Here is a 27,762-nt window from a genome sequence, read left to right as displayed (position 1 = left end):
GGTAGTGCACAATGAGATGTTTCTTTTGTCAAATGAGTGCCTTGGCTCAATAAAGGATGGCAAATCTTGCTCTTGTTTTTCCAAAAAGCTCTGCTGGTTTAGAACTTGTTCAGCGCAAACTTTCACATTCCAAATACGCAATACACACCTTTTAAATATTTCTCCATTCCGAATAACCACAATGCACAGCAAAATTAATGGCGGAATTTAAATCTTCTGTGCCATTATATCACGTGGAAACAGCATTCAAAAAAATGGTGGATGTAATGATGCAGATTTGACTTGGCCTTCCGTGTGTACCTTTTCACAACCACCGTTTGAAGACAACGGCAATGCTAATTTGATCAACTTTACTCTCTTATTGACTACGTGGAAGAGTACGTAGCTAACAGAAATCCTTCTAGCATAGCATAAAGGCAGCTAATAAAACATCCCTACGAGCAGCCTTCTTTCTAACTCTTACTTTTTCAAGTGTCACTTTCAGGCATGCGCATTCACCGCAGAGGGTGTGCTGCATACCTGCTTTGTCAAGTCAAACCCACATTGTCTGCTCTGATTGGTCTGAGTCATTCATTTCTACCGTTGTTTTACTGCCCAGCCGGTATCACCATCCAGGTCCAAAGATCACTTTATTGTTTACCCAAGTGGTTAGCAGTGACACTCACACCCAGGTGCAGTTCTTCCTTTATGAACCCAAAACCTCGACTGGTGTCTCCTCTCGAGACACCTGCTCCATCCTCCGTAGCTTTCATCCGATAATTGGGGGTCTCAACGAAACCATCTAGTTTATAAATCTGTACGTAGTCTGGAAGTCCAAAGTGAGTGCGCCCAACTGCCAGCCTTTGTTTGAGACAGTCCAGAGAATTGTCTCTTTTTTTCGGCCATGTTTCTGTGAATGTGGAAGACCCTAAAGGACACCAGCCTTGTTATTGTTTAAGGTATGTCTTCAATCTCTTCTTTCTCTGTAATCTCTCGTTTCAACCTCACAAGAGTAATAGATGGTACATAATGAATAAGAAGTGTAGTTCTCACCCTATTGGAGCCACATTGTTCATTCTTGCTGTAAGAAATCAAATCGAAATAGTTTTTTTTCCTGCATTTTCCTCTAAATGTGTTAAGATAAACCATCACAGGTGACGGAAATCAATGGCAGCTTTATGAAAAGCATTTCTCTTTTTAAGTGGATATAATTGGAACCCAATTTGATTCATTGTGCACACTTAAAAAAAAAAGATGCTTCTCATGCTTCAGACCACATTTTTCACTTCCGTCTAACCTTTTAGGTGAGAATAAATATAAGCGCTTCCATCTTTGACTCCTGATACAAGTGAACTAAAGGACCATGGTCATATCACCATGTATAATCTTTGTGGTTATAAACTATCCGTCATATAGTTTTTACTTCGGTGCAAAGGGTTGAGTAGGGAGTGGCTGCCTTCGTTTGGTCCGGAAAACCTCAAGTTTTGCCCACCTTAGATTGAGATGCTTGCTCTTGTGTCGTGGTCAAAAGTGTGCCAAGTTTAACCGTCTCAGTCTGGAAGTTTGGCAGTGGTTCTTTCTTTTTGTGTCATTGACAGGTGCTTGAGCAAATGAGAAGTGAAATGGAAAAAGCACGTGTTTGTCGGCCAGTCACGCCACAGCATTATTATTAAAAGTTATTCGGTGAGTGGTGAACATTAGAAAATGCTAAAAATTCTACCAATGAAAATATTTCATGGTAAAATCAAATTTTTGGAAGCTGGGACAGGCCAAAATACTATTTTCCATTTTTGTTGTTGTTGTTTTTAATTGTTTGCATCAAATATTGAATCGGATCAAAATGTTGAATATTTCACTCCAAAAAAATGGATTGCACTGTACATCTTCACAGCTTTTATACATATTATTTCCTGGGGACACAAATTGCACCGATTCGGCGTAACGGCCCTTGTATTTGAAGACAAACCAAAATATATTCAATACCTGTTGGAATACACTGTTGTCATCTAAGGCTGTCATTATCTTTGCACAGTCATAGTTGCTGATTTGAATTTTGTATTTCACAAATAGTGTGCGCTGCTTCAAATCTCTGATGCCATAGCCAAACAGTTCTCAGGATGCCGCCATCCCTTCTTGCAAGTACAATAAAAGGTGATTTTTTTTTTCTCAGCTGAATAATATGCAGTAACAGCGATACAATGGGATCGGTGGAGTCCTACTTTGGTCAGCTGTGTGGGCAGCAGCAAAAGAAAGGTAAGCAAGAAGCGTTTTATATACATACAGTATATATATATTTCAATATAAAATTATTTAGGGCTTTCTCTTTTTTTTTTTTTTTTTTTTTTTTTTACCAACAGAGGAGGAGAGACGTTTGCGAGCTAATGACAGACCTTTCAACCTGTCCTACCACTATGCTGTGAGTACCCAATGTTGAAAAAAGAACACAGGAGCAATGGCGCTCGTTTCTCACTTACTCCCTCTTCAGAATAATGCCATCAAGACGTCCAAATACAACGTCTTCACCTTCCTGCCACTGAACCTTTTCGAGCAGTTCAGGAGGCTCGCCAACAGCTACTTCCTCTTCCTCTTTATACTTCAGGTAGGCCTAATCACGTAACGATAACGTGATTGTGCAAACTAGTGACAACCTGAGATCCACATGCAAGATTTCAATAAGAAGTATGCATGTTTTTAATGTCATCACCACACTGTAATTCACCATTTTTTTTTACATTGGCTATCGAGCAAATGTCTCTCTGTCCACATTCGCAAAGCACCTTATCATCACACACTGACCTCCAACATGGCGGCTGCGGGTATGTAATGCGTCACTGCGACGTATCTTAATTGTGTAGGCATGTTTTTACAGCTCATCCCACAAATCGCCTCGCTTTCGTGGTTCACCACAGCCGTCCCGCTCGTTTTGGTTCTCTCGATCACAGCGGTCAAAGACGCCACCGATGACATTGTGAGCTGGCATTCCTCAGTGATAATCTTTGGAATACAAAGTCAGGTTTTAGCAATACCCATGTTTCATTGTAAAACGTTAAAGAGCGTTTTGTGTTTTTTCTGCCGACTGTACATCAAACAGAACAGACATAAGAGTGACAAACAAGTGAACAACCGTAAAGTCAGCGTCCTCATCGACGGAGAGTGAGTCGTTCACATTTTCTTCGTGATATATTTGTTTATTGCACATTGAATACCAGAATTCAGCCTTATACTGCATGTTATAATGTATATTTAACCCTGGAGAACCCAAGAACCCTTTTCTTCTCTGGAAAATGATGAATTATATATTAAATGACTGCTATATGATCACTGAACACCAAAATACAGTATTTTTTTCAAATATTCAGTGCTTTAATCCTACTTTAGGATTAGGGCCAAATTTGACCCTTTGGGATTTAAGGGTAGCATTTGAGTAGCAGAATTTATAGGGGCCAAATTTGACCCCGTGGGTTCTCCAGGATTAAATAAATAAAATGTGTTGAGATTTTTTTTTCTTGTGTGGTCTTAAATTAAAAAGCATGTGTTTTAACCCTATCACACTAAAATGAAAATGTATATTTATTTTTGTTCTGGTAGACTCCAAAGTGAAAAATGGATGAATGTTCAGGTTGGAGATGTCATTAAATTGGAAAATAACCAGTTTGTCACAGTAAGTGTCACAACAATAACATTCAAGTATTCATCAATATCCTTTGCCGCTTTAAAAATGTGTTTGTTATGAGGCTCGGACCTTAAGTCATGTTATAATTTTGGACTTGACTTTAGTGTTTGAAGACTTTATGGAATCGAATGCTTTTTTTAATTTCTATTTATTTATTTTTTCCAGGCAGACCTTCTTTTGCTCTCGAGCAGTGAGCCCCTAAACCTGGTCTATGTGGAAACAGCAGAACTGGATGGGTGAGTGGATGTTTCAGTACATATTTGTTTGTTTTGGCTGTTACTGCAGTTTGGTTCTTTCCCCATCATTCTTCTCATGTGCTCATGGTCCCCCCAGTGAAACCAATCTGAAGGTGAAACAGGCACTGACTGTCACTGGAGAGATGGGAGACAACATCGAAGCACTGGCCAGCTTCACAGGTGAGAACTTGAGTAATTTGTTATTTGAGAGTGACACTTCTTAACATACCGGATGCTCAAAGATCATGATGCGTCACTTCAATGTTTCGCAGGCGAAGTCAGATGCGAATCCCCAAACAACCGCCTGGACAAATTCAAAGGGACGCTCGCAGTAAATGGACAAACATACTCTTTGGACAATGACAAAGTGCTTCTACGTGGATGCACTTTGAGAAACACAGAGTGGTGCTTTGGATTGGTTATCTTTGGAGGTAAATGACTGCTTACCGTTGACTCATTCTGGGTGCAAGTAAGATGGCATCAAACTCGTCATAATTACGCGTTTAGGGGCCTGACAATCTAGACCCACAGGGGGCTACATGTGCTTCACATTTTTTTTTAAATAATATTGATCCGAACTTGAACTTCATAATGAATAGTACAGTACACAACCAGGTCAGGGTGTCCTCCGCCTACTGCCTGAAGACAGCTGGGATAGGCTCCAGCACGCCCGCTACCCTGGTGAGGATAAGCGGATTAGAAAATGGATGGATAGTACAGTACAGCAATAACTGTAAACATTATAAAAGCCTCCCTCCACCATTCACATATACACGTAATGCAACTGTAACTTCGATAATGTTCTCATAGTTTAAATCTTGGGTACATGACGGCTTCTTTTTTTTTCTTTTTTGTTGTCATTTCTGACATTAATCCAAGAACTGTCATTGAAATTTCTTTTGGAAATTTACAAACATTTTTGAATGCGCACGAGTAACAGTGCGATCCTACTTTTGCAGGTCCGGACACAAAGCTGATGCAGAACAGCGGAAAAACAACGTTCAAGCGCACAAGTGTTGATCACCTCATGAATGTCTTGGTGCTTTGTGTGAGTTTCTGTTTTTCACAAAATGGTATGCAACTGTGTTACATGAAATATCGTATTGGCCCGAATATAAGACAGTGTTTTTTGCATTGAAATAAGACTGAAAAAGTGGGGGTCGTCTTATTTTCGGGGTCTAGACATTATACCCATTCACGACGCGAGATAGCACCAGATATCATTGAAGCGAATGCTGAACTTGACTCCCCAGGCCAAAGTGAACCCCTGTCACGAAGAATAAAAATAAAAATAGCGTTAGGACGAAGAAGAAAAATAAAAAATAGTGGTAAGAAAGAAAAGAAAAGAAAATGTTGGAAGATATAACAGAAAATGGAGAAACATACCGACAATCTGGAGAAAAGTGGGTCGAAGATCGGCCAGGTTAACCGGCAGCTGAGAAGTTATGATGTAATTTACATTTCAAAAACCAGAAGCCATTCATTTACGAATGTGATTGCACTCTAGTTTACATATTTAAATGTTCAGATATTTAGATTTGAATGAGGCAAAATAACATGCTTTTTCCTCTCAAATATATTGTGATAATCATTTGTTTCAGATGTACTATAATTTTTTTCTGTATAAAAATTAATTTGGTGTTCAAAAAGTCTTTTTTCAAACTTGAGTCTTGAAAAAGAGGGGGTCGTCTTATAATCAGGGCCGTCTTATATTCGGGCCAATACGGTATTAGAATATATCCTGTGGGACTTCAAAGTTTGGTTATTCATAAGCCGGGCAGTTCAATGGGAACACTGGCACAGTCTAATGAGATCAATTACGGTACCTTCAAACCTGATCTGATCTCGTCTCACTCATGCACAAGATAAAGTGAGTGCGAAAGCCACACGTTAAAATACTTTTCCTCCTGTAAATAAGCATTTCTGTCCCCCCAATCAGATCTTTGGCTTCCTGGCTTGCATGTGCTCGGTTCTGACCATTGGCAACGTGATCTGGGAAGTGAAGGAAGGCTCGGCGTTCACTGTGTTCCTCCCTCGGGAGCCTGGCGTTGATGCACCTCTCTCATCATTCCTCACCTTCTGGTCTTATGTCATCGTCCTCAACACGGTGGTGCCTATATCTCTCTATGTCAGGTATGTATTCTGGTTCATGAAGAACCAACGCATGTGGAGCTACGGTGTTTTTCCTCACAATTCACTTTCATACGTCAGTGTGGAGATCATCCGTCTTGGGAATAGTTTCTACATTGACTGGGACAGGAAGATGTATTATGCCAAGAGTGACACTCCGGCTCAGGCGAGGACCACCACTCTAAATGAGGAACTGGGTCAGATCAAATATATCTTCAGCGACAAAACTGGCACCCTGACGCAGAATATCATGGCATTCAATAAGTGTTCCATCAATGGCAAAAACTATGGTGAGCAAATGAATGAAACGGCACAGAATTTTTTTAAAAAAGATCAAATATAAATTGACTGTGCCGCCTTGATTTTTCAGGTGAGCTATTAGACTATTCAGGACAAAGGATGGAAATAACAGAGGTGAGTTATATCAACGGTTCATAGCATCAGAAGCCGTGAGCAGAGCAGAAATAACTTCATCGGGTCTCATCTGACTGATTTGGAATCATTACTGACATGCGTCTTTCTCTCGGTAGAAGACACCGAGGGTCGACTTCTCGTGGAATCGGCTGGCCGATCCAAAGTTCATTTTTCATGACCACAGCTTGGCAGAAACTATCAAGGAGGGCAACTCGGAGGCTCAGGCCTTCTTCCGGCTGTTGGCTCTGTGCCACACTGTGATGCCTGAGGAAAAGAAAGAAGGTGAGCTTCTTCATTACCGCAGTTTATCTGTGATCGTAAATCCAGCAATAGAGCCATTTTAAATGTCTCCTTTGCGACCAGGCGAATTGTACTACCAGGCTCAGTCCCCTGATGAAGGTGCTCTGGTCACTGCTGCAAGAAACTTTGGCTTTGTATTCCGTTCACGCACACCGGAGACCATCACAGTTGTGGAGATGGGCCAACAAGTCGTCTATGAACTTTTGGCTGTTTTGGACTTCAATAATGTGCGCAAGAGGATGTCAGTCATAGGTAAGACCAACAACAACATATAAGATAAGATATCCTTTATTTGTCCCACACTGGGGAAATTTACATATATTACCGTAATTACTCTGATTTTATTTCCTCTTGATATGCTGGATTTTTAAACAGTACATCAAGGGCCACTGATGATGTAGGGAGTCGCGTGCCTTCAATGCAGGCATCATGGGTTCGTTTACACTTTGAATGTGAGTGTGAATGGTTGCCTGTTTCTATTTGACCCTGTAAATGACTGGCGACAAGCAGGGGCGGAGCTACATAGTAGTCAGGGGTGGCACTGGCCACCCATTTTCACTCTTGAAAAACCACAACACTAATGAGATTTTTGTTGTTTTAATTTTTGCACACTTTTTCACATGGATGCAGTATTTTTCGACCTATTGATACTCTGCCACAAGTTGTTTATCTTAATGCATTACCGTATTTTCCGCACTGTAAGGCGCACCTAAAAACATTTCATTTTGTCAAAAGCCGACAGTGCACTTTATAATTTGATGCACCTGATATATGGATCATTATTCAGATTTCTTGGACGTGGTATTTTAAATGTTCTGTAAAGCACTTTTGTAATGGGAATTTGACATATAACAGTGCTAAATTGAAGATAAGCAAAGTTCCTGCCCATGCACTATTCTGTACTCTGTGTCGCTGATGAAAATGCTGATTGTGCTGACCTTCACCACCTCCCAACAAGATAAAATGAGAGCGCAAGACGCGGAGAGAGAAAGGCTCCCTTGACAGATCTGTGAACAGTGTCCCTCCATGTTTTTTTCTCGTCTTTTTCTTTCTTAAATAAATCTCATCATTTTTTTATAAATACTTTTGTTGTCTTGGTTTCCTGGACAAGACACTTTGTTACAGCTGCAGCGTTTGTGAAAGCTCTATATAAATTAAGCTGTATTGTATTTGCACCTTATACTCCGAGGCGCCTTATAGAGCGGAAATTATGGTAATCATGTAAAATATGAACTGCATGTAAAGAACAAATATACAATTGACCTGAATCCACACTTTAACAGAATCTGCCTTATGGAAAGAACATTAGATTTTTCCAGTCAATATCAATCCAAATCATTACTGTCACAAGTGGCAAGCAAGCCACGTATCTGAGAAGACATAGCTAATCATACCATCCACAGTCATTGTTTCATCTGGTGACCAGTCTAGGTTGTTCTCTCCCTTTTGCCCAAAAGTCAACTGAGAAAGTTTTCAGCTCCTTGGGAGTAGTGATGGGAATTCCGGCTCTTTTTAGAGAGCCGGTTCTTTTGGCTCGGCTCACGAAAAAGAACCGGCTCTTTCGGCTCCCAAATGGCTCCTGTTTTTTTTGTTGCTTAAATTAATTTACTACCAAAAATAATGTAAAATGATGTGTAAAATGAATTACTAATGTAAAAAATATACAGTATATCAAATATTTATTATTTATATGGCTTGATTTATATTCTTCTGAACATACTCAACACGGAGTACAACATGGAGTGCTACAAAAAATAAATTACAAAGTACAAGAACAAAGACCCATCTCAAAACAAGGTCAACAAAAAGTTCCAATCTCTGATTGTGTATATTTATAAGCTTTTAACTATGTACAGTAAAACAACATAAGTAAGCTTTGATTACCACAAACAAATTATGAATTAAAATTTGATATTGTATATTTTAACCTTGCACTGTCTACACGCTGCTTTTGAACTATCAATTAAGTTGAAATGAGTCCAAATTTCACTACGTTTCCTATCCATTTTCTCGCCTTTCCACTGTGTTGTTTTTTTCTCTGTAGCGCAATCGAGCTCTCTCTCGTCTCCCTGTCTCTCCTGTTCGTGTGCTGCTAGTGCTCACAGTGTGCTGCTGTTGTGTGTCTCTAACTCCTCCCCCCTTCTCCTCACTGCAGTGTGTGTGTGTGTGTGTGTGTGCCTCGATGGGATCACCACCTTATCGTGGTGAGGCACTTTGCGCGTCTCCATGACCCCTAGAGCTATGTCGGCAGGAGTCCCGCACTCCTGGCAGGGTCACCCAAGCCGAACAGGTCGAAGGGTAGAGGCCAGACAAAGAGTGATCCCAAACCGGCACCTGGGGGCAGGCACAGGCGGAGTCCAACAGACCGGACTACCGGCAGCCCCCTGCAACTCTTGCCAGGAGAAGGTCGTCATGGGTACCCTCATGCCACCGGAAACCACCTGGCAGGAGTGAAGATGGTGGGAGTGAGGACTGCGCGCCCACACCCTCACCTTAATCCGAACCTCTGCGCAAGCTTCTTGCCCCAACCCCACACCCAATCCCCCACCCTGCATCCCCCTAATCCCCCAAAGTCCTGTGGCGATGTGGAATGGCGGTGGGCACAGGCCAAGGATGTGGCTGGGAGTGCCTAGCCAAACCATGCACACAGGCGGCAATGGAGTGATGGTCGTTGACACTGCGGGATGGAGCAACGCATCTCTTCGGCAGCTTCCATTGTGACTGAGCAGCTCCACACTGCTCACCCCTGAGATGGGGAGGGACCTAGAAAAAATGGTCTAAAAATTGTCTGCTCTCCACACTCCGGACGGTAAACCGCAATCGTCGGAGCATCCCCCTTGCGGTCGAAAGGATAATAAACGAAATAGAAAAAATCTATGCATAGCTTCGTGGAACGTCCGCACACTGCTGGACCTGGCTGAAACTCCTGACAGGCCCCACCGGAGGACAGCACTTGTGGCCACAGAGCTCGCGAGGTATAACATCGATATCGCAGCTCTCAGCGAGACCAGGATACATGGAGAGGACTCCCTGACAGAAGTTGGTGCAGGGTATACCTTCTTCTGGAAAGGGGTCCCTGAAGGCACTCGTCGAAACCATGGAGTTGGCTTTGCTGTGAAGTCCCAACTGCTGAAGCGCATCCCAGAATCCCCCACCGGCATCAATGAAAGGCTGATGACATGGCGCATTCCCCTGGCAAAGGGACGCTTCGCCACACTCATCAGTGCCTACGCACCAACTCTGAATGCCGAGCAGAATATAAAGGAGGATTTCTACAGAACTCTGGACACCATCCTGCAGCAAACACCGGCTATGGACAAGCTCATAGTCATGGGAGATTTCAATGCTAGGGTGGGCACGGAACACCTGGTATGGAGTAAAGTTATTGGCCAGCATGGAGTGGGAAAAATGAACAACAACGGCCTTCGGCTCCTCTCTCTCTGTGCAGAACATCAGTTGGTCATCACTAACACCATTTTCCAAATGAAGAACAGGTTTAAGACCACCTGGCAGCATCCCCGCTCCAAACACTGGCATCTCCTGGACTATGTGATTGTCCGTCAAAAGGACATACGGGATGTCCTCATCACCCGTGTCATGCGCGGAGCTGAGTGTTGGACTGACCATCTCATGGTCAGATCCAAACTCCTCATGAGCATTCAACCCCGTCATCCAAGGACAGCTCCCAACAAAAGGCTCAACTGTGCACCATTGAACAACCCCACCACCAGAGCCAACCTCCGGCGACTCCTTGCTGAAAACCTTGACAAGATCCCGGAGGAATCAAGTGACTGGCCAGCTCTGCACCAGGCTATCCAGAGCACAGCTTCGGAGGTGCTTGGCCAGTCAAGGAGACGCCACCAGGATTGGTTTGACTGCAACTCAACCGAGATACATACACTTCTGAAAGCAAAGCATGAGGCCCATAAAGCTCTCCTGTCCTGCCCTACATCTCTCACCCGTAAAGCCACCTTTTCTGCAGTTAGAACAGTGACCCAGCGAGCACTCCGTATCATGGAGGACACCTGGTGGGTGCAGAAGGCAAATGAGATCCAAAATCTGGCAGACTGTAACAACACCCAGGGCTTCTACAATGCCATCAAAGCACTGTATGGTCCCAAGAAGCGGGCAATTGCTCCAGTCCGATCAGCTGATGGCTCTGCACTCCTCAAGGACCACCATGAGATCCTTGCCCGTTGGGCAAACCACTTTGAACGACTTCTCAACCATACCAACCCTGTCAATCCACACATTCTGGACAATCTTCCAGACCTGCCAACAATCATGAGCCTCGACGCCCCACCATCCTATTCTGAAACCCAGCAAGCCATTGCGGGCCTAAAGAACAACAAAAGCGCTGGACCTGATGGCATCCCTGCAGAGGTTTTCAAACACGGAGGTTATCTCCTCACGCGCCGACTGCACCTCCTGATTCAAAACATCTGGGAACATGGGACCGTCCCGCAGGATTGGAAGGATGCTAACATCGTTGTTATCTATAAGCAGAAAGGGGACAGAGCAGCCTGTGGGAATAGCCGAGGAATCTCTCTCCTCTCCACCGCAGGAAAGATCTTGGCCAAAATCATGCTCAGCAGGCTAGTCGAGCACATCTCAGAAGGTGTGCTTCCAGAAACCCAGTGTGGCTACCGGAAGACTAGATCCACCATTGACATGATCTTTGTTTTAAGACAGCTAATGGAGAAAAGCAGAGAACATCAAAAGGACCTGTACATAGCCTTCATCGATCTCAGCAAAGCCTTTGACACCATTAACCGTGAGTTGCTCTGGAAACACCTCTCCAAACTTGGGGTCCCACCCAAGTTTCTCAGCATCCTCCAGCAGCTGCATGATGGGATGCAAGCCAGAGTGCTCATCGGAGGACTCCAGTCAGAGCTCTTCAAGGTGAAAGTCGGGGTGAAGCAGGGCTGTGTCTTGGCCCCAGTGCTTTTTAACATCCTCCTCTCTGCCACCACGTGCCTCTTCCACCGTGGCATGGGACATGAAGACGGTGTCCATATGGAATACCGCCTAGACGGAAGCCTCTTCAACATCAGACGGCTCCAGGCTCACACAAAGACAAAAATCTGTCAGATCTGTGAGCTTCAGTATGCTGATGACTGCACTATATTAGCTCACAGTTCAAACTCTATGCAGCACGCCCTCGACACCATTTCCAATCTGTACCAATCCTTTGGTCTTCAGATCAACATTAAAAAAACTGAGGTCATGTTCCAACTCGCTACCCCAACCTCCACATCCCCCAGCTTTCACATTAATGGCACTCCACTAAACGTAGTGGACCATTTCACCTACCTTGGCTCCACTTTATCTTCAAACTGTTCCCTTGACACTGAAGTCCACACCCGTATTAATAAAGCATCATCATCCTTTGGTCGCCTACGCAGCAGGGTCTTTGAAAACCGAAACCTGAAGACCTGTACCAAGATTGCTGTGTACAACGCAGTGTGTCTCTCCACTCTGCTCTACGGGTCAGAGTCATGGACTCCATATCGCCAGCACATTACTACCTTGGAAGCCTTCCACATCCGCTGCCTGCAAAAGATCCTTGGCCTGTCCTGGGAAGATCGAATTCCCCATACAGACATCCTCAAAAGCACCAATTCCATCTGCATGGAAGCGGCCGTGGCGAAAAAACATCTTCGGTGGATTGGACACACCATTCGCATGCCAGACAACCGCCTGCCCCGCCAGGTCCTCTATGGCCAACTGAGAGGTGCAAAGCGTTCTGCTGGGGGCCAAAAGCGGCGCCTCAAGGACTACAGCAGGGACCTCCTAAAGCGAGCCAACGTCAACCCCACGCAGCTTGAAACACTTGCACTCAACAGACCAACCTGGCAGATCACTTGTGCTACTGCAATCTCTGAAATACACAAAATTAACCAAGCCAGACGAACCGAGAAACGCATTCAACGACACCAGCTGGTACCCCCCTGGTATCCGGTTTCCCTTGCTCCATCTGTGGTCGAGTCTGCGGCTCAAGAATCGGTCTCTATGCCCACGAGAAGTGGCACCAGCGACAGAGTTGCTGACCCCCCCCCCCCCACCCCCCCTACCCATCCTCCCCTCCCTTGGAGCAAGTGTCATCATCAGACATGATGGACGGCTAGAAGTGTGTGTGTGTGTGGGTGTGTGGTGGGGGTGTAAGTAACCCTCCCCTCCCTCTTCTACCACGGATCTTAACCAATCACGTGCGGCTTTAACCGAAGGAGGGGAAAAAAAAACAGAAGAAAAAAAAGTGGCTCCTATTCGGAGCGGCTCCCTATTAGGCTCCTGTCGTTCACGTCAAAGAGCCGGCTCTAAGAGCCGGTTCGTTCGCGAACGACACATCACTACTTGGGAGCCTGAATGTAATAAGATGTAAAGAAAATGCTGGGATGGATGTGCACTTTAATTTCATCATTGAATCACTATTCTATGTGCCATGTGGTGGGGCCTTCAAAGTTTTGTCAGAAATACTGAATCAAAGATGTGAATTACCTGGGAACTTCATATTCTCGCTGTGATTGCCAGTGAGTAACGCTGAGGGGAAGTTGACTCTATACTGCAAAGGAGCAGACACCATCATCTACGAGAGGCTTCACTCCTCCTGCAACAAGCTAATGGGCGTCACCACCGGACATCTCAATGTGAGTTTTTTTTTTTTTCCTTCGAAATATCACACATTGATCATGAATGATTTTTTTACCCCCTAACCTTAGGAGTATGCAGGCGATGGTCTCCGCACATTGGTTCTGGCTTACAAACATTTGGATGAGCACTATATGAAGGAGTGGATGCAGCGTCACCACGAGGCCAGCACCGCCATCGACGGAAGGGACGAGAAACTTGATGAACTCTATGAAGAAATTGAAAAAGACTTGTTGGTTGGTACACTTACTCAGTCACTTACTTTATACTGTTTTGTTGCAGATTAAAAGTGAGTGTTTTTATTTCACTCAATCATCAAGAATATGAATCTTTTATTTTGTTATATGACACAAGTGTTGTTTTTAGTACACAAACAGCATGAATGGTTCTTCTGAAAACTAAAAACAAATGATTTAAAACGGCATACTTACAATATTACAAACTTTTGATTTAGCTTCTGGGAGCAACGGCAGTAGAAGACAAGTTGCAGGATGGTGTGCCTCAGACAATAGAGCAGCTAGCCAAAGCTGACATAAAAATCTGGGTATTGACCGGGGATAAACAGGGTTGGTATCATTTTATTATGTGATTTTTTTTAATACCTAATTTATCCGTAATCTCAATGTGTCCGTAACCTGGGGAACATATTTTCCCCGGGTGTTTTCCATAACTTGACAATTTATGTTTTGCTTCATTGATTGTGCACAAACCTTAAATTCCATCAGAGACCGCAGAGAACATCGGCTATTCTTGCAACATGCTGCGAGAAGAGATGAAGGATATTTTCACGGTGTCAGCAAATACAGCAGAAGGAGTCAAAGAGGAGCTAGTGTAAGTGAGTTAAAATATGTCAATATTTTTGTTCACGGTCTGTTATCATGAATTTATTTATTTTTTTACATGAGTCACATGCTCCATGCTGTACTGTTTTTAGGTGCGCCAGGAGGAAAATGTGTCCCTCGGCAGCAGAGGCACCAACTGTGGCCAAAGCTCGTGCAGGTCTCTTCTGGCTTGAAAAGACAGAAACCGTGCATGATGACAAAGTGGATGGGGAATATGCACTTGTTATAAATGGACACAGTCTGGTAAGTGGGCATTCACCGCTCTTATATTTATGAAATTTGACTTCATTTCTCCACCCATAACCGAAATCCTTGTTTCCTTATCTTCCTCTTGGTCCCCAGGCCTTTGCCTTAGAGAAAGGCCTGGAGTTGGAACTATTAAGGACAGCATGCATGTGCCAAACCGTGATCTGCTGCAGGGTCACCCCACTACAGAAAGCCCAGGTTGTTGAACTGGTGAAAAAATACAAACAGGCGGTCACTCTAGCCATTGGGGACGGGGCCAACGACGTCAGCATGATCAAGGGTAAGTAAACTCACTGACGGATGATACAGCCACGCTAAGAAAAGCTCAGCATCCTTTTGGCCTTATTGCTCTTTGTCTTCTAGCTGCACATATTGGTGTCGGTATCAGTGGTCAGGAGGGCATGCAGGCTGTTCTGTCCAGTGACTTCTCCTTTGCCCAGTTCCGCTATTTGCAGCGTCTGCTGCTGGTGCACGGGCGTTGGTCATATCTGCGCATGTGCAAGTTTCTACAGTATTTCTTCTACAAGAACTTCACCTTCACCTTCGTACATTTCTGGTACGCCTTCTTCTGTGGCTTTTCTGCACAGGTGAGGGACATTCAAGAGCTTTAAGTTGACGACTGTTGTTGTGCACTACAAATGATGGCCGTTTCCGTATTGCGACCGTACGATACAGTTCATGGACTCACATTATTGCAGATTTGTAGAAATGTCAATCCTCTCCACTATGCAAACGTGGGCTTACTGTACAAGTCCCACAGTTGATGGCACCCACACAAAGAATACCTTCCAGCTCCCATGCCAAGGGACTCCAAGATGTACAATAGAGTGGGCAACAGAAAACTAGACCACCAAGTCAGCTTCCGCTCAACCACTCCACTAAATAGCACCATACTCCAGTTTTCCTGCTATTAAAAAGAAGGGGAGTTGGTCCCAAGTGGCTGAACTCTGCCAGATTCACTGAGTGAAAACATAATCACCGGGCAGTGACCCATGATCTCTTTGCCAGTCCTGGGTGTGAGGCCTCAGTGCCTCCTGTCCAGATGGGGTACCGCACCTTTGTGTAGTATTATCTAGTGATGGGAAAATGAAGCTTCATGAAGCATGTGATATTTCATGACTTCTCTAGATGGTGCCCTTGGTTTAAAGATAAGATCTAGTGCAATGGAAACCAAGAGTGCGATCTAGAGGGGTCAAATAATAATCGCAAGTGCTTCATGAAGCTTCATTGATCCTTCATTATTCACAGAAATCTTTTGAATCACCCTTATAAGTCTTTACCGTGGTCCGATTTGCAATGGGATCCAGGGGGCATTCTCAGGAGGCCCCAACATAATAGGCTCCTAGGCTCATCTGATGACTTTAACCCCTATGCCACAATGTGATTACCGGTCACAGATTTTGGTTTGTATACTAATATTATCGATGTTGACCTTTTGCTGTTATAATTCATAGACTGTGTATGACGAGTGGTTCATCACCATGTACAACCTAGTGTACACAGCCCTCCCTGTCCTAGGCATGAGTCTTTTTGACCAGGTACGCATCAATCACAGGACACTACATTAGGTATGTCTGCATAATACAGTCAGATCTGATGTAAGAGTTTGTTGCTTCTCTTCTCCTTTCGTTTTTTTCAAAGGATGTGAATGATCGCTGGAGTTTCCAGTATCCGCAGCTCTACTCCCCAGGGCCTCTGAACATTTATTTCAACAAGAAATTATTTGTCCGTTGCATGATGCACAGTTGCTACAGCTCCCTCATCCTCTTCTTCATTCCATGGGCGGCGATGCATGACACAGTCCGAGACGACGGCAAAGACATTGCGGATTATCAGTCCTTTGCTTTACTGGCACAGACGTGTTTGCTTGTGGTGGTCAGCATCCAGGTAAGGAATACGCTTTTCCTTTCATCATTTTTTCATCTAACTCCATTTAGCCAATGTTGCACACCAATCATAAATACTGTAGTCTCATATCGTCAATCATGTCTTAGTATACGCAGTGCAAATGAATATGTTCATGAATAAATGTGTAATTTATATGTACTTTCAACATGTCCCAGCTGTGTCTCGACACCCATTACTGGACAGCTGTGAACCAGTTTTTTGTGTGGGGCAGCCTTGCAGTCTACTTTGCTACCACGTTTACCATGTTCAGCAATGGCATGTTCCTAATCTTCACCTCCGCATTCCCCTTCATCGGTAAGTCGCTGCAGCTTACTGCAGAAATCACGCGAGGCTAATTTTCATGTTATACCGGTAATATAAGAAGTAGTACATAAAAAAACAAAACTGTTGTATCCTGTTGTGACATTTTTACCAATTGGTTTGGGGCTGCAGGTACAGCGAGGAACTCTCTGAACCAGCCTAATGTGTGGCTGATTATACTCTTGACAACGCTCCTCTGTAGTCTGCCGGTGGTGGCTTACCGTTTCACTGTCATTCAGCTTTGTCCAACTGTCAATGATAAGGTATGAAATTATTAGTTATTGGTCAAGTTATTAGTCGGCGACTCATGTAGCACCTTTCACTGGGAGCAATTCATCTCCATTTTTTTCTTTTGTTGGAAATTGTGTATTAAAGAAATTAAAGAAATGACTCTCTCTCTGACAGGTGAGACATAAGTTGCGGAAGGAGGCGCTGCCAGGCCCCGCGCCTCGTCGTCCGCCGGTCAGGCGAATCAGCACCAGGCGATCGGGCTACGCCTTCTCTCACGCGCAAGGCTATGGCGACCTGGTGACATCGCGAAGATTCCTGCGTCCTCGAAAGAACCGGCCCGCCTTGTTCAAACAAACCGACTCCCCTCTGGCACAGAACCAGCCACAACACTACCGCACCATCACAGAGGAGCCAGAGCAGCCAATGCGCCACTAGATAAAAGGTACAAACGTGATGAGGTTTCGGTGGGGGGGCTCATGAGAAAAATCGCTGCATGGATGGGTTCTGAGACAAACTGTTATACAGTTATGTGTACTGTAAAATTACAACAACAAAAAATAGATGTGTAAAAAGAGCATGGATTGTTTTTCATTACAGGGAAATACACGAAAATCAAAGTCGAATTTCAGGTTAGGTTGGGGTTGAATTACTTATAACTGATTATCAACATTTGAAACTCATAAAATTATATCACAACTTATTGCCAAAAATATTGCCAGGACAGGATGAAAGCTGCCTCACAGCTGAGATGTCGTGAATTTGTATCTCGGGCATGTTTGATGTTTGCATGTTCTCACTGTCATTGCGGAGGTTTTCCTGCAGATCGTCCAATTTCCTCTCACATAACCAAAAACATGCATGTTAGGTTCATTGAGAGTCTACAGTAAATTGTCCATAAATATCAACATTGCATGCGATGAGTGTGAAGGGTCGTGCCTGGCGATTAGATGGCAACCAGTCCAGGATGTACCGCGCCTCTTGCCCAAAGTCAGTTTGGATAAGCTCAAGCAGACAAGCGATACCTTTCTATTTATCAAGTGCTACAAGTGGTAACTGGCTGACTTGTTCCCTACGAGATTTTTTTTTGTTTTTTAACGGAAACATGTCAGCCAATTGGAGAAGGGGGTTCCCCGAGTAGAAGACGAAACGAAAGGGTCGAGGAGAACGTTGAAAAAATTTGAAGTTATACCATTTTATGCTAATATTTTGGGGCTTTTAGCCTGATTTTCAAGAAGGGAAAGGCAAAAAACCTCTGCGTTGAAGTAGCCATTCCAAACAGGCCCAACATTTTGAAAGACTGTCATTTTGTGGGAAATCTGGAAGCCTGTTTACCAATTAGTTTAATAGCTTTCTAAGAAAAAACAGTAACAATTGAATTTCCTCAGTCAAACACACATTTTAATGTGCATTTTAATTAAATTATGTCATGTCGTGAACTATCTGCTTTATAGTTGGGATACACTAACTACGGTATGAATTTTACGTCATATTTTGGTTTTGCTTTGTATTGAACTGCCATTGTCCCAAGTGTCATTTTTAGTGCTTTTTGAGTTATTTTCATTGTGTTGGATTTGTTGTTTACATGATTATTATTTAGAAGCTTGTTAAACATATATTGTTATTATTCTGCATCCATGTAACGGAATAATTTGTTTCTTCATATGACTTTGTCCACAAGAAGCTATTAGTGTTTACCACTTGCAATGCTACCAAATGACCACCAAAGGACAGTGTTGTTTTTTTTAAACTAATTTTACCTCAGAGCCAGTAAAGTTGGTATCTTTAAAGGAATACTGTACCTGTGGCCATTATTTTACCGAACCGTTCTAATTTGTGTCTAATCTATGGATGGATTGCTTGGTATTGACACCAACTTTTTTTTCCGGAATGATCATTAGTGTCTCCCAGGGGACAAAACAATGTGAGGGAAAGACAAACACTCAAACTACAAAAGTGAGGTGAGATTTTAAAAAAAAGAAAACCATGAGGGTATGTACAAAGTAAATTGCTTTCTTATTATTCTTGCAATTGGCTGAATGCATATGTGAAGTGTCGTAAAGGAATTATATCATATATTTCATTACAGATATATTAGATATAGATATAGATATATAATACAGAATATTTCATTTTTTTTAGTGAGAGAGAAAACAGCAAGGAACTCCACTCTAGCAAAGCTTTGCCTGAGTGCACCACGTGGTCAGGTCAGTCATCCAAAAAACAATTTTTTTTCTTAAAAAATGAAAACGACAAATCCATGAAGGGTTGTTAGAAATAATAGAAAAAGGTGAAGTATAAATACAAACAGATTTATAACATGTAGGTATGTAGATCACTTTTGATGTCTAAAATAGCTTCATATCACATGAACCTCTTTCAGCATGTGCATTGAGTCGCACTGTTGACTTAGCTGCAATGTCCTCTGGGACCGCAAGTGATGACATCACTTGTTGCAATCCCACAATGGCACAGATCCAGAAGAGCTTTTGGTCCGTCGGCGAACGTAAGGGAAATTTTCTGCAGGAATTTAATTTCAAGCAATCAAAATAAAAATACTTAACAAAAAAAACAACAACATTAAAATCATGAGAAAAATCAAGTGTATCTAATTTGTTTAAAAGCACCCACGAGACAGTTAAAATAAAAATGGTACCTACAGCTTAATCTTTGAATGTCATGTTCCTATCGGACCAGGCTTTCTGTCAGATGGGTCACCATCCTTCAATGAAGGTCACCGCGTGATCCTGCTGCATGGGGGAGGAAAAGACCCTGGCAGGCGTGTTATAAATAGCCTCATTCTGACCACAAACATTCTACGAATGAAATTCTCTCTCCTTTGTTCCAACCAAACTAATACTGTATTCTGAGATGATATTCTTGCCGACAAGCAAGGCTACAGGAAGCATTGACCAGTGAATGTGAAACGGAATCAAGGTATTGAGTGGTTTTTTTTTGGGGGGGGTGGGGGGGTTGAAGTCGTCATTCCCTAATTTTTAAGCCTGTTGTCACATATTTCGCGAAGCAAGCTCGTGCGGGAGAATCAAAAGCAATAATTTTAAGGTGACAAAAGCAATATTTTAGGTAGAACTGCTGATATTGTCTCATAAATGTAGTGATGGGAAAAGTGAGGGGAAAATGAAGCTTCAAGTTGTTGTTTTTTTAACTCCTCGAGATGGCACCCTCTGTTCAACTTTGGGCTGAAATTGCACTGATTTGCTAAACCCCTTTATTTAAACCAACAGTGCTACCTAGAGGACTCAAAAAATACAACTGATTCAAAAAGCAAATTTGAAGCTTCATTTTCCCATCACCACTTCTGTCTAATCATTTCACCATTTCATAAGGTCTCCAAAAGATGTTTTTTTTTTTTGTTACCAATTTCTGCCTGTTCAATTGTTTCGTTCAGTTGTTCCGTTTTTGTGCTGCTCCGTACCAGTCCGCGACCCGGCAGTTGTGGACCACTGCCTTCGGGAGTGTCTAAGCTGCTTTTGCACGGAGCTTGCAGACACTGGGTCAGGGTCTGCGTTAGTCATTTGTGTTAAGATCAAACTATGGCAGCGGCTTCACAGTCAGCATGTTTGATCGATGAGTGTGTCTGTGTGATACTGACGGAGACGAAAGACTAAGGGGTGTCAGTTGTAAGCCTCAGATCTAAATAAAGGATTACCCTCAACCTTAGAAAGTGCGTACACTCTGTGCTGACACATTAGCAGGCGAGGGAGTGAGTTGCATGTCAGACGACCCAAGCTATCATGTGAAGAGCTCTGAAGCACACTTATCAGCAAACACTGGCAGTGATTACACCCATCGCTGATCTCAACCTTATACACTTGAAAGCACTCCACTCATCATAAATGTTCATAAAAATCAGTTATTCCCAGCATAAATGTTTTTTACCTAATCAGAGTAAAGCTAACGGGTCAAATTGTTGGCCTCATCGGATCATTTTTACATGCTGGTGTATTGGTTCGTGTTATTTGGCTTTGTGGATAAAAATGTCCTGAACTCATGTTTTGGACTGGAAAAAAAAAATAAGCAAACTGCTGGGCAAAGTCCTGCTGACCTCCTTTAAACTAAGTCAGAACAGCGCCAAGGTCCATGCTTGGCAAAGTTGTTGATCCCACAATCATTCAGTGTCCAAAACCAACGGGGAGGCCCACGTGTGTATCACTTACGCCGAACAGGGGGGGTCTCCCAAATGTCGAAGTGCCGCTGGGATCCTATTTCAAGGCGTTTTTATTTAAAGTTACAAGTTCAGAGCAGATTAACATTAAAATACCCACAGGTAAAATACATTGTGCAAGCTTTTTTTTTTGTGTGTGTCGTCTCATTCAACCAATGAAATTGGATTGAGTTTGTGAATTGCAATTTTTTTTTCCTTCAGTTCCATGGGTGCTTTCAGTCATGAAACAGTCTTTTCTCAGACTACAGATTCGGTCTTTCATATCCTTACTTTTAGCCTTCTATAGACCCCTGTGCAAAAGCAGCAGTGCAGATTAATGATTTGCAGAGTTGACCGTAATAAAAAAAGGGGGGGTGTTTAACTTTGAGCACAAAATGTCATAACACTACTTGTAATGTTTTCCCAAGTCAATTGCTATCTGGATTTATATGTTTGAAAGATAAGGTCCTGACCTATTGTTTTTCCTCAGGGAAGAAAAAAAAAACGTGTGCGTTTGTGTGTGTGTGGGAGGGGGGGCGGGGGCGGGGGGGGGGGGTCACGAGCCCTAACACTGGTCAACAGCAAATTTAAATCAGAGGTGACCGTGTGTCCCTACATGCATTTTTGACTCCGACTTCAAAAAAGGTCTACTTTTGTCCTGGGATTAAATCCAGTACATGAAGACCTTTACTTGATTCGATATTTTAAAAAGCCTGTATTATTGCCGCTCCAATAACAGAGGGCATGCGTGCACGCACAATATAACATCATTCAATGAATGGAGGAACACTGGCTGCTATTACCTCAAAATAACTAGCTTCTTAACACATGGAAAGTGTAAATTAAATTGTGGCCAGCAGGCACAAATGACATCCATGTCACAATACAGCAAGTAGACTATTCAAAATATGCTTTTGAATAAGATAAGGGCAGGCAAGCAGTCGGTGCACGTTCGGCACAATATGCGAGCCAAGTCTTGTTGACAGGAATTTTTGTGGTGTGAAAAAAAAAATAATCTTTTTTTTTCAGAAACACAACGAAACCAACTCCATTCTCATGTTAACAAGCACTCAAAAGACAGGACCACCTGAAAAATCAAAACTGGCACAGGAACGTTCAAATAACTGGCCTTTAATAAATGCATTGACTGCCACACAACTATGAAATGTCTTTAGGTACATCCAGTAGTAATATCACAAGATTGCATAATATGTAGAATAGACAAGACAGATTAAAAAAAAAAAGACAATTGAGGGGGGAGAAAAAACAAGGCACTAGTATATGTAGCAACGACGGGACATGCATTTGGTCAAAAGAAGCATCACACATGTAGTATACAATATCAGGCCATTGGTGCACACCGGTTATTGCTTCGATTATTGCGCGAGTACAAAAAGTGAACTGTACGTTTTCACATGGGGCGTCTTCCATCAAAAGTATTAGTTTCCAAAATAAACTTTCACTGCAATTTGCCCAGTTTAAAAAAAGCTGCTCATTGCATAAATCCCAGATATTGCTTTTGAACTAGAGTGCTATAGTTAAGCTAGACAGTTTTAAACAAACATTTTAATTTATTTTTTTTTCGGGAACCCGTGTTTGAAAAATACTGGCTTGTCACTACGAAAATAAATTGCTCGTACCGCCGTTCATTAGCAAAGCAACCGCATGCAAAAGTGGACAGAATGTGCCCATGTCCATCAAATTAACCGGAGATGCACATGGATATTTGCAATGACGGCCAATTGTACACAATGACATTTGCTGAATATATGACCAAAAATATTAGCTAGTTGAGTGCAGTGCAAAATGCAACATTTGAAGCCAAACAATCCCATTGGTGCAAAACTAACATGGTGGCGACAGCGTAGAAAACATTATCATTTCAGTTCAAACGCACCATGGTGACGTACTATACGTGTGTGAAACCACTCAAAGGCGTGACATCGGTGGGAGTACGCTTCTGAAATTGTGTGACCCATCCTCTATAGCCCCATTTTCATTAAAATAGCCCATGTTAATCATTTTTATTTCGTATGAAGACATTGTCACAAAGTTAGCATTTCAATATAATGGAGTATAGCTCTTACATTTTGGTGCCAATCTAAAAGCCCGAGCAATCACGCCTCACAGGAATCCCCATAATTTGTGCACAAGCAGGTCTTCGCCACATCCTGTATCGAGCAGCCGGTTGCCGCATTCTTCCCAGCGACACACTTGCCCCTGCTCGACAACGACAAACTTCCATTGCACGTGATTGTCAGCCGGAAGGCCCACCACGGCCTCCCAGTGTCCATCCTTGGCGCTCTCCAAAGGGATGAAGCCCTTCCAGTTCCCAAGCTCCCGCCGATTCCCTGTTACGGCCAAAATCTGTAACGGCGATTTGGTGATGTAGTGGACGCAGAAGGTCACGTTGACTTTTTGACTTTTCTCGTTTTCGTCAAAATCACACGCAGCAGTTTGTTTGGCACGAGGGACATTTAGCGACTGTGAATCTGTGTGGTTGCATTCTTCAGTGGCAAGCTGTTGGGTTGCTTTGTGGTTCTCGCCACCAAAAGATGGCGCGGTGAGATTCATCCAGGGGAAGTTTGGATTGCCATCGGTGATCCACTCATTATGGTCCATAGTCGCCTCCATGATATTTATTTCAGTCTTCACAAAGTCCTCGTCTTTTGCCATCGGCGCCTCTTTGTTTTCTGCACATTCCAATTTCTCACTTGAAACCTCAGCCATCTTCACATCTGACGATCTTTGCCATTCATCACTTTGGACCGGCATTGTAAACACGTCTGACTCTCTTTGGTTGCCGAGAAGGCCCAACATGTCCTCGTTTGTTGCCAATGATTCAACGTGAGCACATTCTGCGTTCTGACTGTACGGCTGCTCTGGCAGTGGAGCTGGATGAGGCTCATACACCACTCCATCTTCCTCCAAGACTGATAAAGTTGCGTTGTCAGGCAAAAGGCAAGTTGGAGGCTGCAGCCTGGCCTCAGCCTGTGACTCGTGATCTATCACCGGCATCTCAGTGGTGTCAAAGTGACTCCCGGGCTCGAGCATTTCAGGACTGACGGCCATGCTGGAAATGCCGCTTTCTTCACCCCCTTCACACGTGTCGTTTTCCCTCAGCTCGCTTGGCTGAAAGAGCGGGAGGCAAATTTGAAGTTTGGGTAGTAGGTTCATCCTGTGTCCAGTCAAGACAGGAGTAGCGACGGCGACGGGAAAATCGACATTCGGATCAGTTTGTTGGTCTTGAACGGAAGACGTAATGGCCGCATGAGAGGGGTCGTCATCTGCGGAGTCAAACCTTGGCTCCCCGAAGGTTTTTGACTTCTCTCCGTTGTCACCATACTGGTCTTTGTCGACGGACGCCCCTTTGTCACTAGCTGGGTTTGGAATGAGAACCACTTTTGCCTGGTCGAGTTCTTGAACACTTGGTTGCTCTTTGTGAGAAGACAAAACACGGGGTTCGCACAAATGGTCAACAGGTGCCTCGCCCTCGGTAGCGAACGTCTCTTTTTCGGTAACGCCAGAGAGTTTTTCAATCTCATCTTCAACAGTTGGGAGGTCTACTTTCCGTTCTCGTTGATCATGAGGTGACACGTCAGAGTCGATTTGGGCCGTCGCTTCGGAAGTGACATCTGGCATATCGGCGTCAACCACGGGTGGAACTCCTGAACTGCCATCCATGTTGCAACTCTCTCCTCGTCCACAATCAGGAAGGAGCTTCATCTCTTGGTGGCTCGTCAGGGTTTGTTCTTCTTCACACTCCGCCTGAATTTCTCGAGTATCCGATTCTGGTGATTGAGAGTCAAAATCGACAGCTGTGTTGCTCAAGCCATCGAAACCTGCTGCAGTTGCTTCATCTGACAAAGTATTGCTGCCGTCAAACTCTTGCTCTTCAGTGAGGCGATCATAGGAATATACATTGGGATCTGCACCATCTTGGTGGTTCATCGCCTCCTCAAAGTCCTCATTTGGGCTCTTCTCTGTTGAAACGACATTGAGGTTGAGCTCCGCCATTCCAGTGTCCGCTGCATTTCTGTTGTCTTGTTTGTTTTGATCTTCTTCGTCTCTCTTTGGAAGGGTTTGCTCAAAGCGCTCCGGGTTACTTGACAAAGGCTCTTGTTTGGTTGTCTTGGAAGAATCCGCATTTACAGTCTGGTCTTCTTCAGGTTGTTCTACCTGAAGAAGAAAACATGAAATTCAAACTTAAGTCATCTGAGTCACTGTAGTCACAAAAAATGTTCACATTTGCATGTCCTTGATTGAATATGGTGGGGGTTTGTATTTTGTGCTCAGTAATGTCAGCGGTGACCATTTTGCCTACTTTGATTATCAGGAAAAATGCTGAAATTTGGCCTGACTCTCAGTGTGTGTACCCAGCTTCAGGTGAAATTACAATTTGAGCAACAAAAATGAGTTCTTACTTCTTCTTGACACATATGATCCTGAATTGCCTCGGGCTCCTTCAAGTTGCCATCCGAAATCTCTTCGTCCTTAATTGTGTAATCTTTTGTTGTTGGATGGTACACGGAAGCGGATTCCCTCTGCATTTCTGCCGCAACACTTGGCAGACTCTGACTGGGCTTTTCGGAGCACACGTGAGCTTCTGTGGAAGACGCAGACTCCACTCGCGATGATGTCGCATGTTGCTTGGCCGGTGTTTGGATGTCAGTCGCGCAGGGTGACGAGTTCTTCTCAGCAGCAGCAGCACGACGTCTGACTTGTCGGTGAGCCTCAGCGGGATCATGCTCCTCTTTTGCCTCATCATCAACATCTAGGACACAAAAGACGAAGGAAATTAAACGTGTACGCTGCGCTACTTTTGATTTTGAGGTTTGATACTGTCACTGACACTTTGCTGAGGAGTAAGAATTGTTTCTGAAATTGTTGCCGTCTCACCAGAGTTATAATACTTCGGGACTTTTTTTTTTTAATATGGAGTACTTGTAAAGACTGAATATTTTTTTAAACTTTGTGGCAAAAATTGCTTGCAATATCCCAATGTTGAAACATGAAGTTCATGCATTTGTTTTGGGGGGGCCTTAAAGAATGATGTCGTGGGCCACATCTGGCCCCCGGGCCTCTAGTTTGGATTAGGTGAATACATACCACTTGGCAATCATTCTAAATCCAAATGTATGGAACGTAATCGTGATTTTACCCATTAAGTGGAGAAAAGCACTTCTGCGTGCTTATTTCCAGGTCAAAAGCACATACAGATGCACTATAACAAGTATTTTGTTTGTCCCCTCTACAGTTTTCACTCAGACTTTCTTGTGTCTGCGAATTTGTCCATTCATCCAAAACAACGTTTGTAAGTACAGCGGCATGAAACTTGAGAGAAGGCCTAGCTCTCATTTTATGTTGAAGTTTCTCCCAAAGGCTAAGGCTCCGTTTTAGTCCCCCCACCCCCCAATTTGAGGGCAAAAGCATGGCTTTGTGGACTTTGCTGGAACATAAAGGGTCTTCTCCAAACTCTTCCCACATACAAATGCAAATGTGAGTTTTAGATCAACCCTGGGTTATTTCAACTGATGAAATAAATACAGCCCGAAATATTTCTTCATATAGGGAGCATCACGATAAGTTGCTGGAGTACAATTTTCCTATCAAGCTCAGGTTGCAGGGCTGGGAAAATTAACTTTTTAATTAATTTTATTGCTTCCATGTGCAGCTCTCCATGTTAGAATGGATAAAGTTTCTAAACGTGTCATCCAGTGTTGCATATATGGCTTTGCAACATTACTTGAGAAAAGACCGCGAGAGAGCTGTGAGGCTCTGTGTCATGGACTAGCCAAGACATGCACGCAGTTTGCTTGGTGGTTTTAGACAGAACCTTACGATGTTAAATTGTTAATTCAACGATGATCGTGTCTGGATATGTTTTGGCAAAACATGTCACACCCTCTTCAAAGATTAACTATTTTAATATTTATATTGGGGTGGATGCAAGTTCATGCGTGCTGGGGGGCGAGGGGGCGTGCTGGGGGGGGGGGGGTGGAATAGGCTGGCTATGAAGAGGGTCAAGGTTGTTTTTATTGATGTCATTTTCTATAAACTAACCGGGAGTTGGATTATTATGAGAAAATGAAGACTTCGCTTCCAAGCCACATCTCCGTGCAACCCTTGGTAATATTACCCCTACAGTCATGCTAATCGAGACCATGACGTGAGTGGTTCGCGTGCGTACCTGTTGAAGTCGCACACGCTTGCGGTTGTAGCTCGGATTGCGTCACCGCCTCGTCGCTCTCCCCGAGGCTGCTCTTTCGGTCCGTCTCGCTTCCTGCGGCGGTCTTCTTTTTTCTCCTCCTTCCCCTCACGGTTCGGTAGATGACAAAACCCGCCAGCAAGGACACCACGGCGAACACGGCCAGAGCGACGGCCGGACCGTGTCGCCCGATCATGCAGAAGAGGGACGCCAGATCCGCGCGTCTCTCCACGGCCACGCCGTTGCTGCCTTTAAATGCCATCGTGCTCGAAAGGTCGTTGGGACGTGACGTGACGTGATCTGTCCGCGCGTGGGCGAGCGAACCTGGAGCTGGTCAGATGAGATTGCTGTGTGGCCTGCGCACGACTGAGCGCGTACGTGGGCGCACCTCTTGTGGTTGCGGACCGCTGCAGGTGCGGCTCATTGGCTGATGGCGTCACCAGGGACAGCGCCACTCATTCATAAAAATAGTTCAAGGTTCACGT

The 27,762-nt window shown here is 43.8% G+C and overlaps 2 protein-coding genes across 2 annotated transcripts; one reads left to right on the top strand and one right to left on the bottom strand.

Annotated features, from left to right (window-relative positions):
* Positions 1-664: 664 nt before the first annotated feature.
* On the top strand, positions 665-19,843 carry LOC147192096 (phospholipid-transporting ATPase ID-like). The gene is made up of 29 exons (XM_086135890.1): positions 665-938; positions 1,578-1,662; positions 2,150-2,232; positions 2,337-2,395; positions 2,465-2,578; positions 2,849-2,947; positions 3,071-3,132; positions 3,568-3,640; positions 3,818-3,888; positions 3,986-4,068; positions 4,161-4,319; positions 4,848-4,936; positions 5,828-6,021; positions 6,100-6,308; positions 6,389-6,432; positions 6,549-6,714; positions 6,796-6,984; positions 13,264-13,379; positions 13,452-13,616; positions 13,835-13,946; positions 14,106-14,211; positions 14,315-14,465; positions 14,565-14,748; positions 14,832-15,055; positions 15,923-16,006; positions 16,110-16,355; positions 16,532-16,670; positions 16,809-16,939; positions 17,082-19,843. The coding sequence occupies exons 3-29, from the start codon at positions 2,178-2,180 to the stop codon at positions 17,340-17,342; spliced, it is 3,585 nt and encodes a 1,194-aa protein (XP_085992016.1). The 5' UTR covers positions 665-938; positions 1,578-1,662; positions 2,150-2,177; the 3' UTR covers positions 17,343-19,843.
* Positions 19,844-22,184: 2,341 nt separating this feature from the next.
* Positions 22,185-27,701, bottom strand: stbd1 (starch binding domain 1). The gene is made up of 3 exons (XM_086135891.1): positions 27,260-27,701; positions 25,494-25,843; positions 22,185-25,248 (listed from the first exon to the last, which is right to left on the bottom strand). The coding sequence occupies exons 1-3, from the start codon at positions 27,537-27,539 to the stop codon at positions 23,194-23,196; spliced, it is 2,685 nt and encodes an 894-aa protein (XP_085992017.1). The 5' UTR covers positions 27,540-27,701; the 3' UTR covers positions 22,185-23,193.
* Positions 27,702-27,762: the final 61 nt, after the last annotated feature.

This window comes from Hippocampus guttulatus, chromosome 17 (genome assembly GCF_054856545.1).
Source record: "Hippocampus guttulatus isolate MCC_2025c chromosome 17, RoL_Hgut_1.0, whole genome shotgun sequence".
Lineage (NCBI taxonomy): Eukaryota > Metazoa > Chordata > Actinopteri > Syngnathiformes > Syngnathidae > Hippocampus > Hippocampus guttulatus.
The sequence above is the reverse complement of the archived record's forward strand: the minus strand, read 5'-3'. Positions and strand labels throughout refer to the sequence as shown.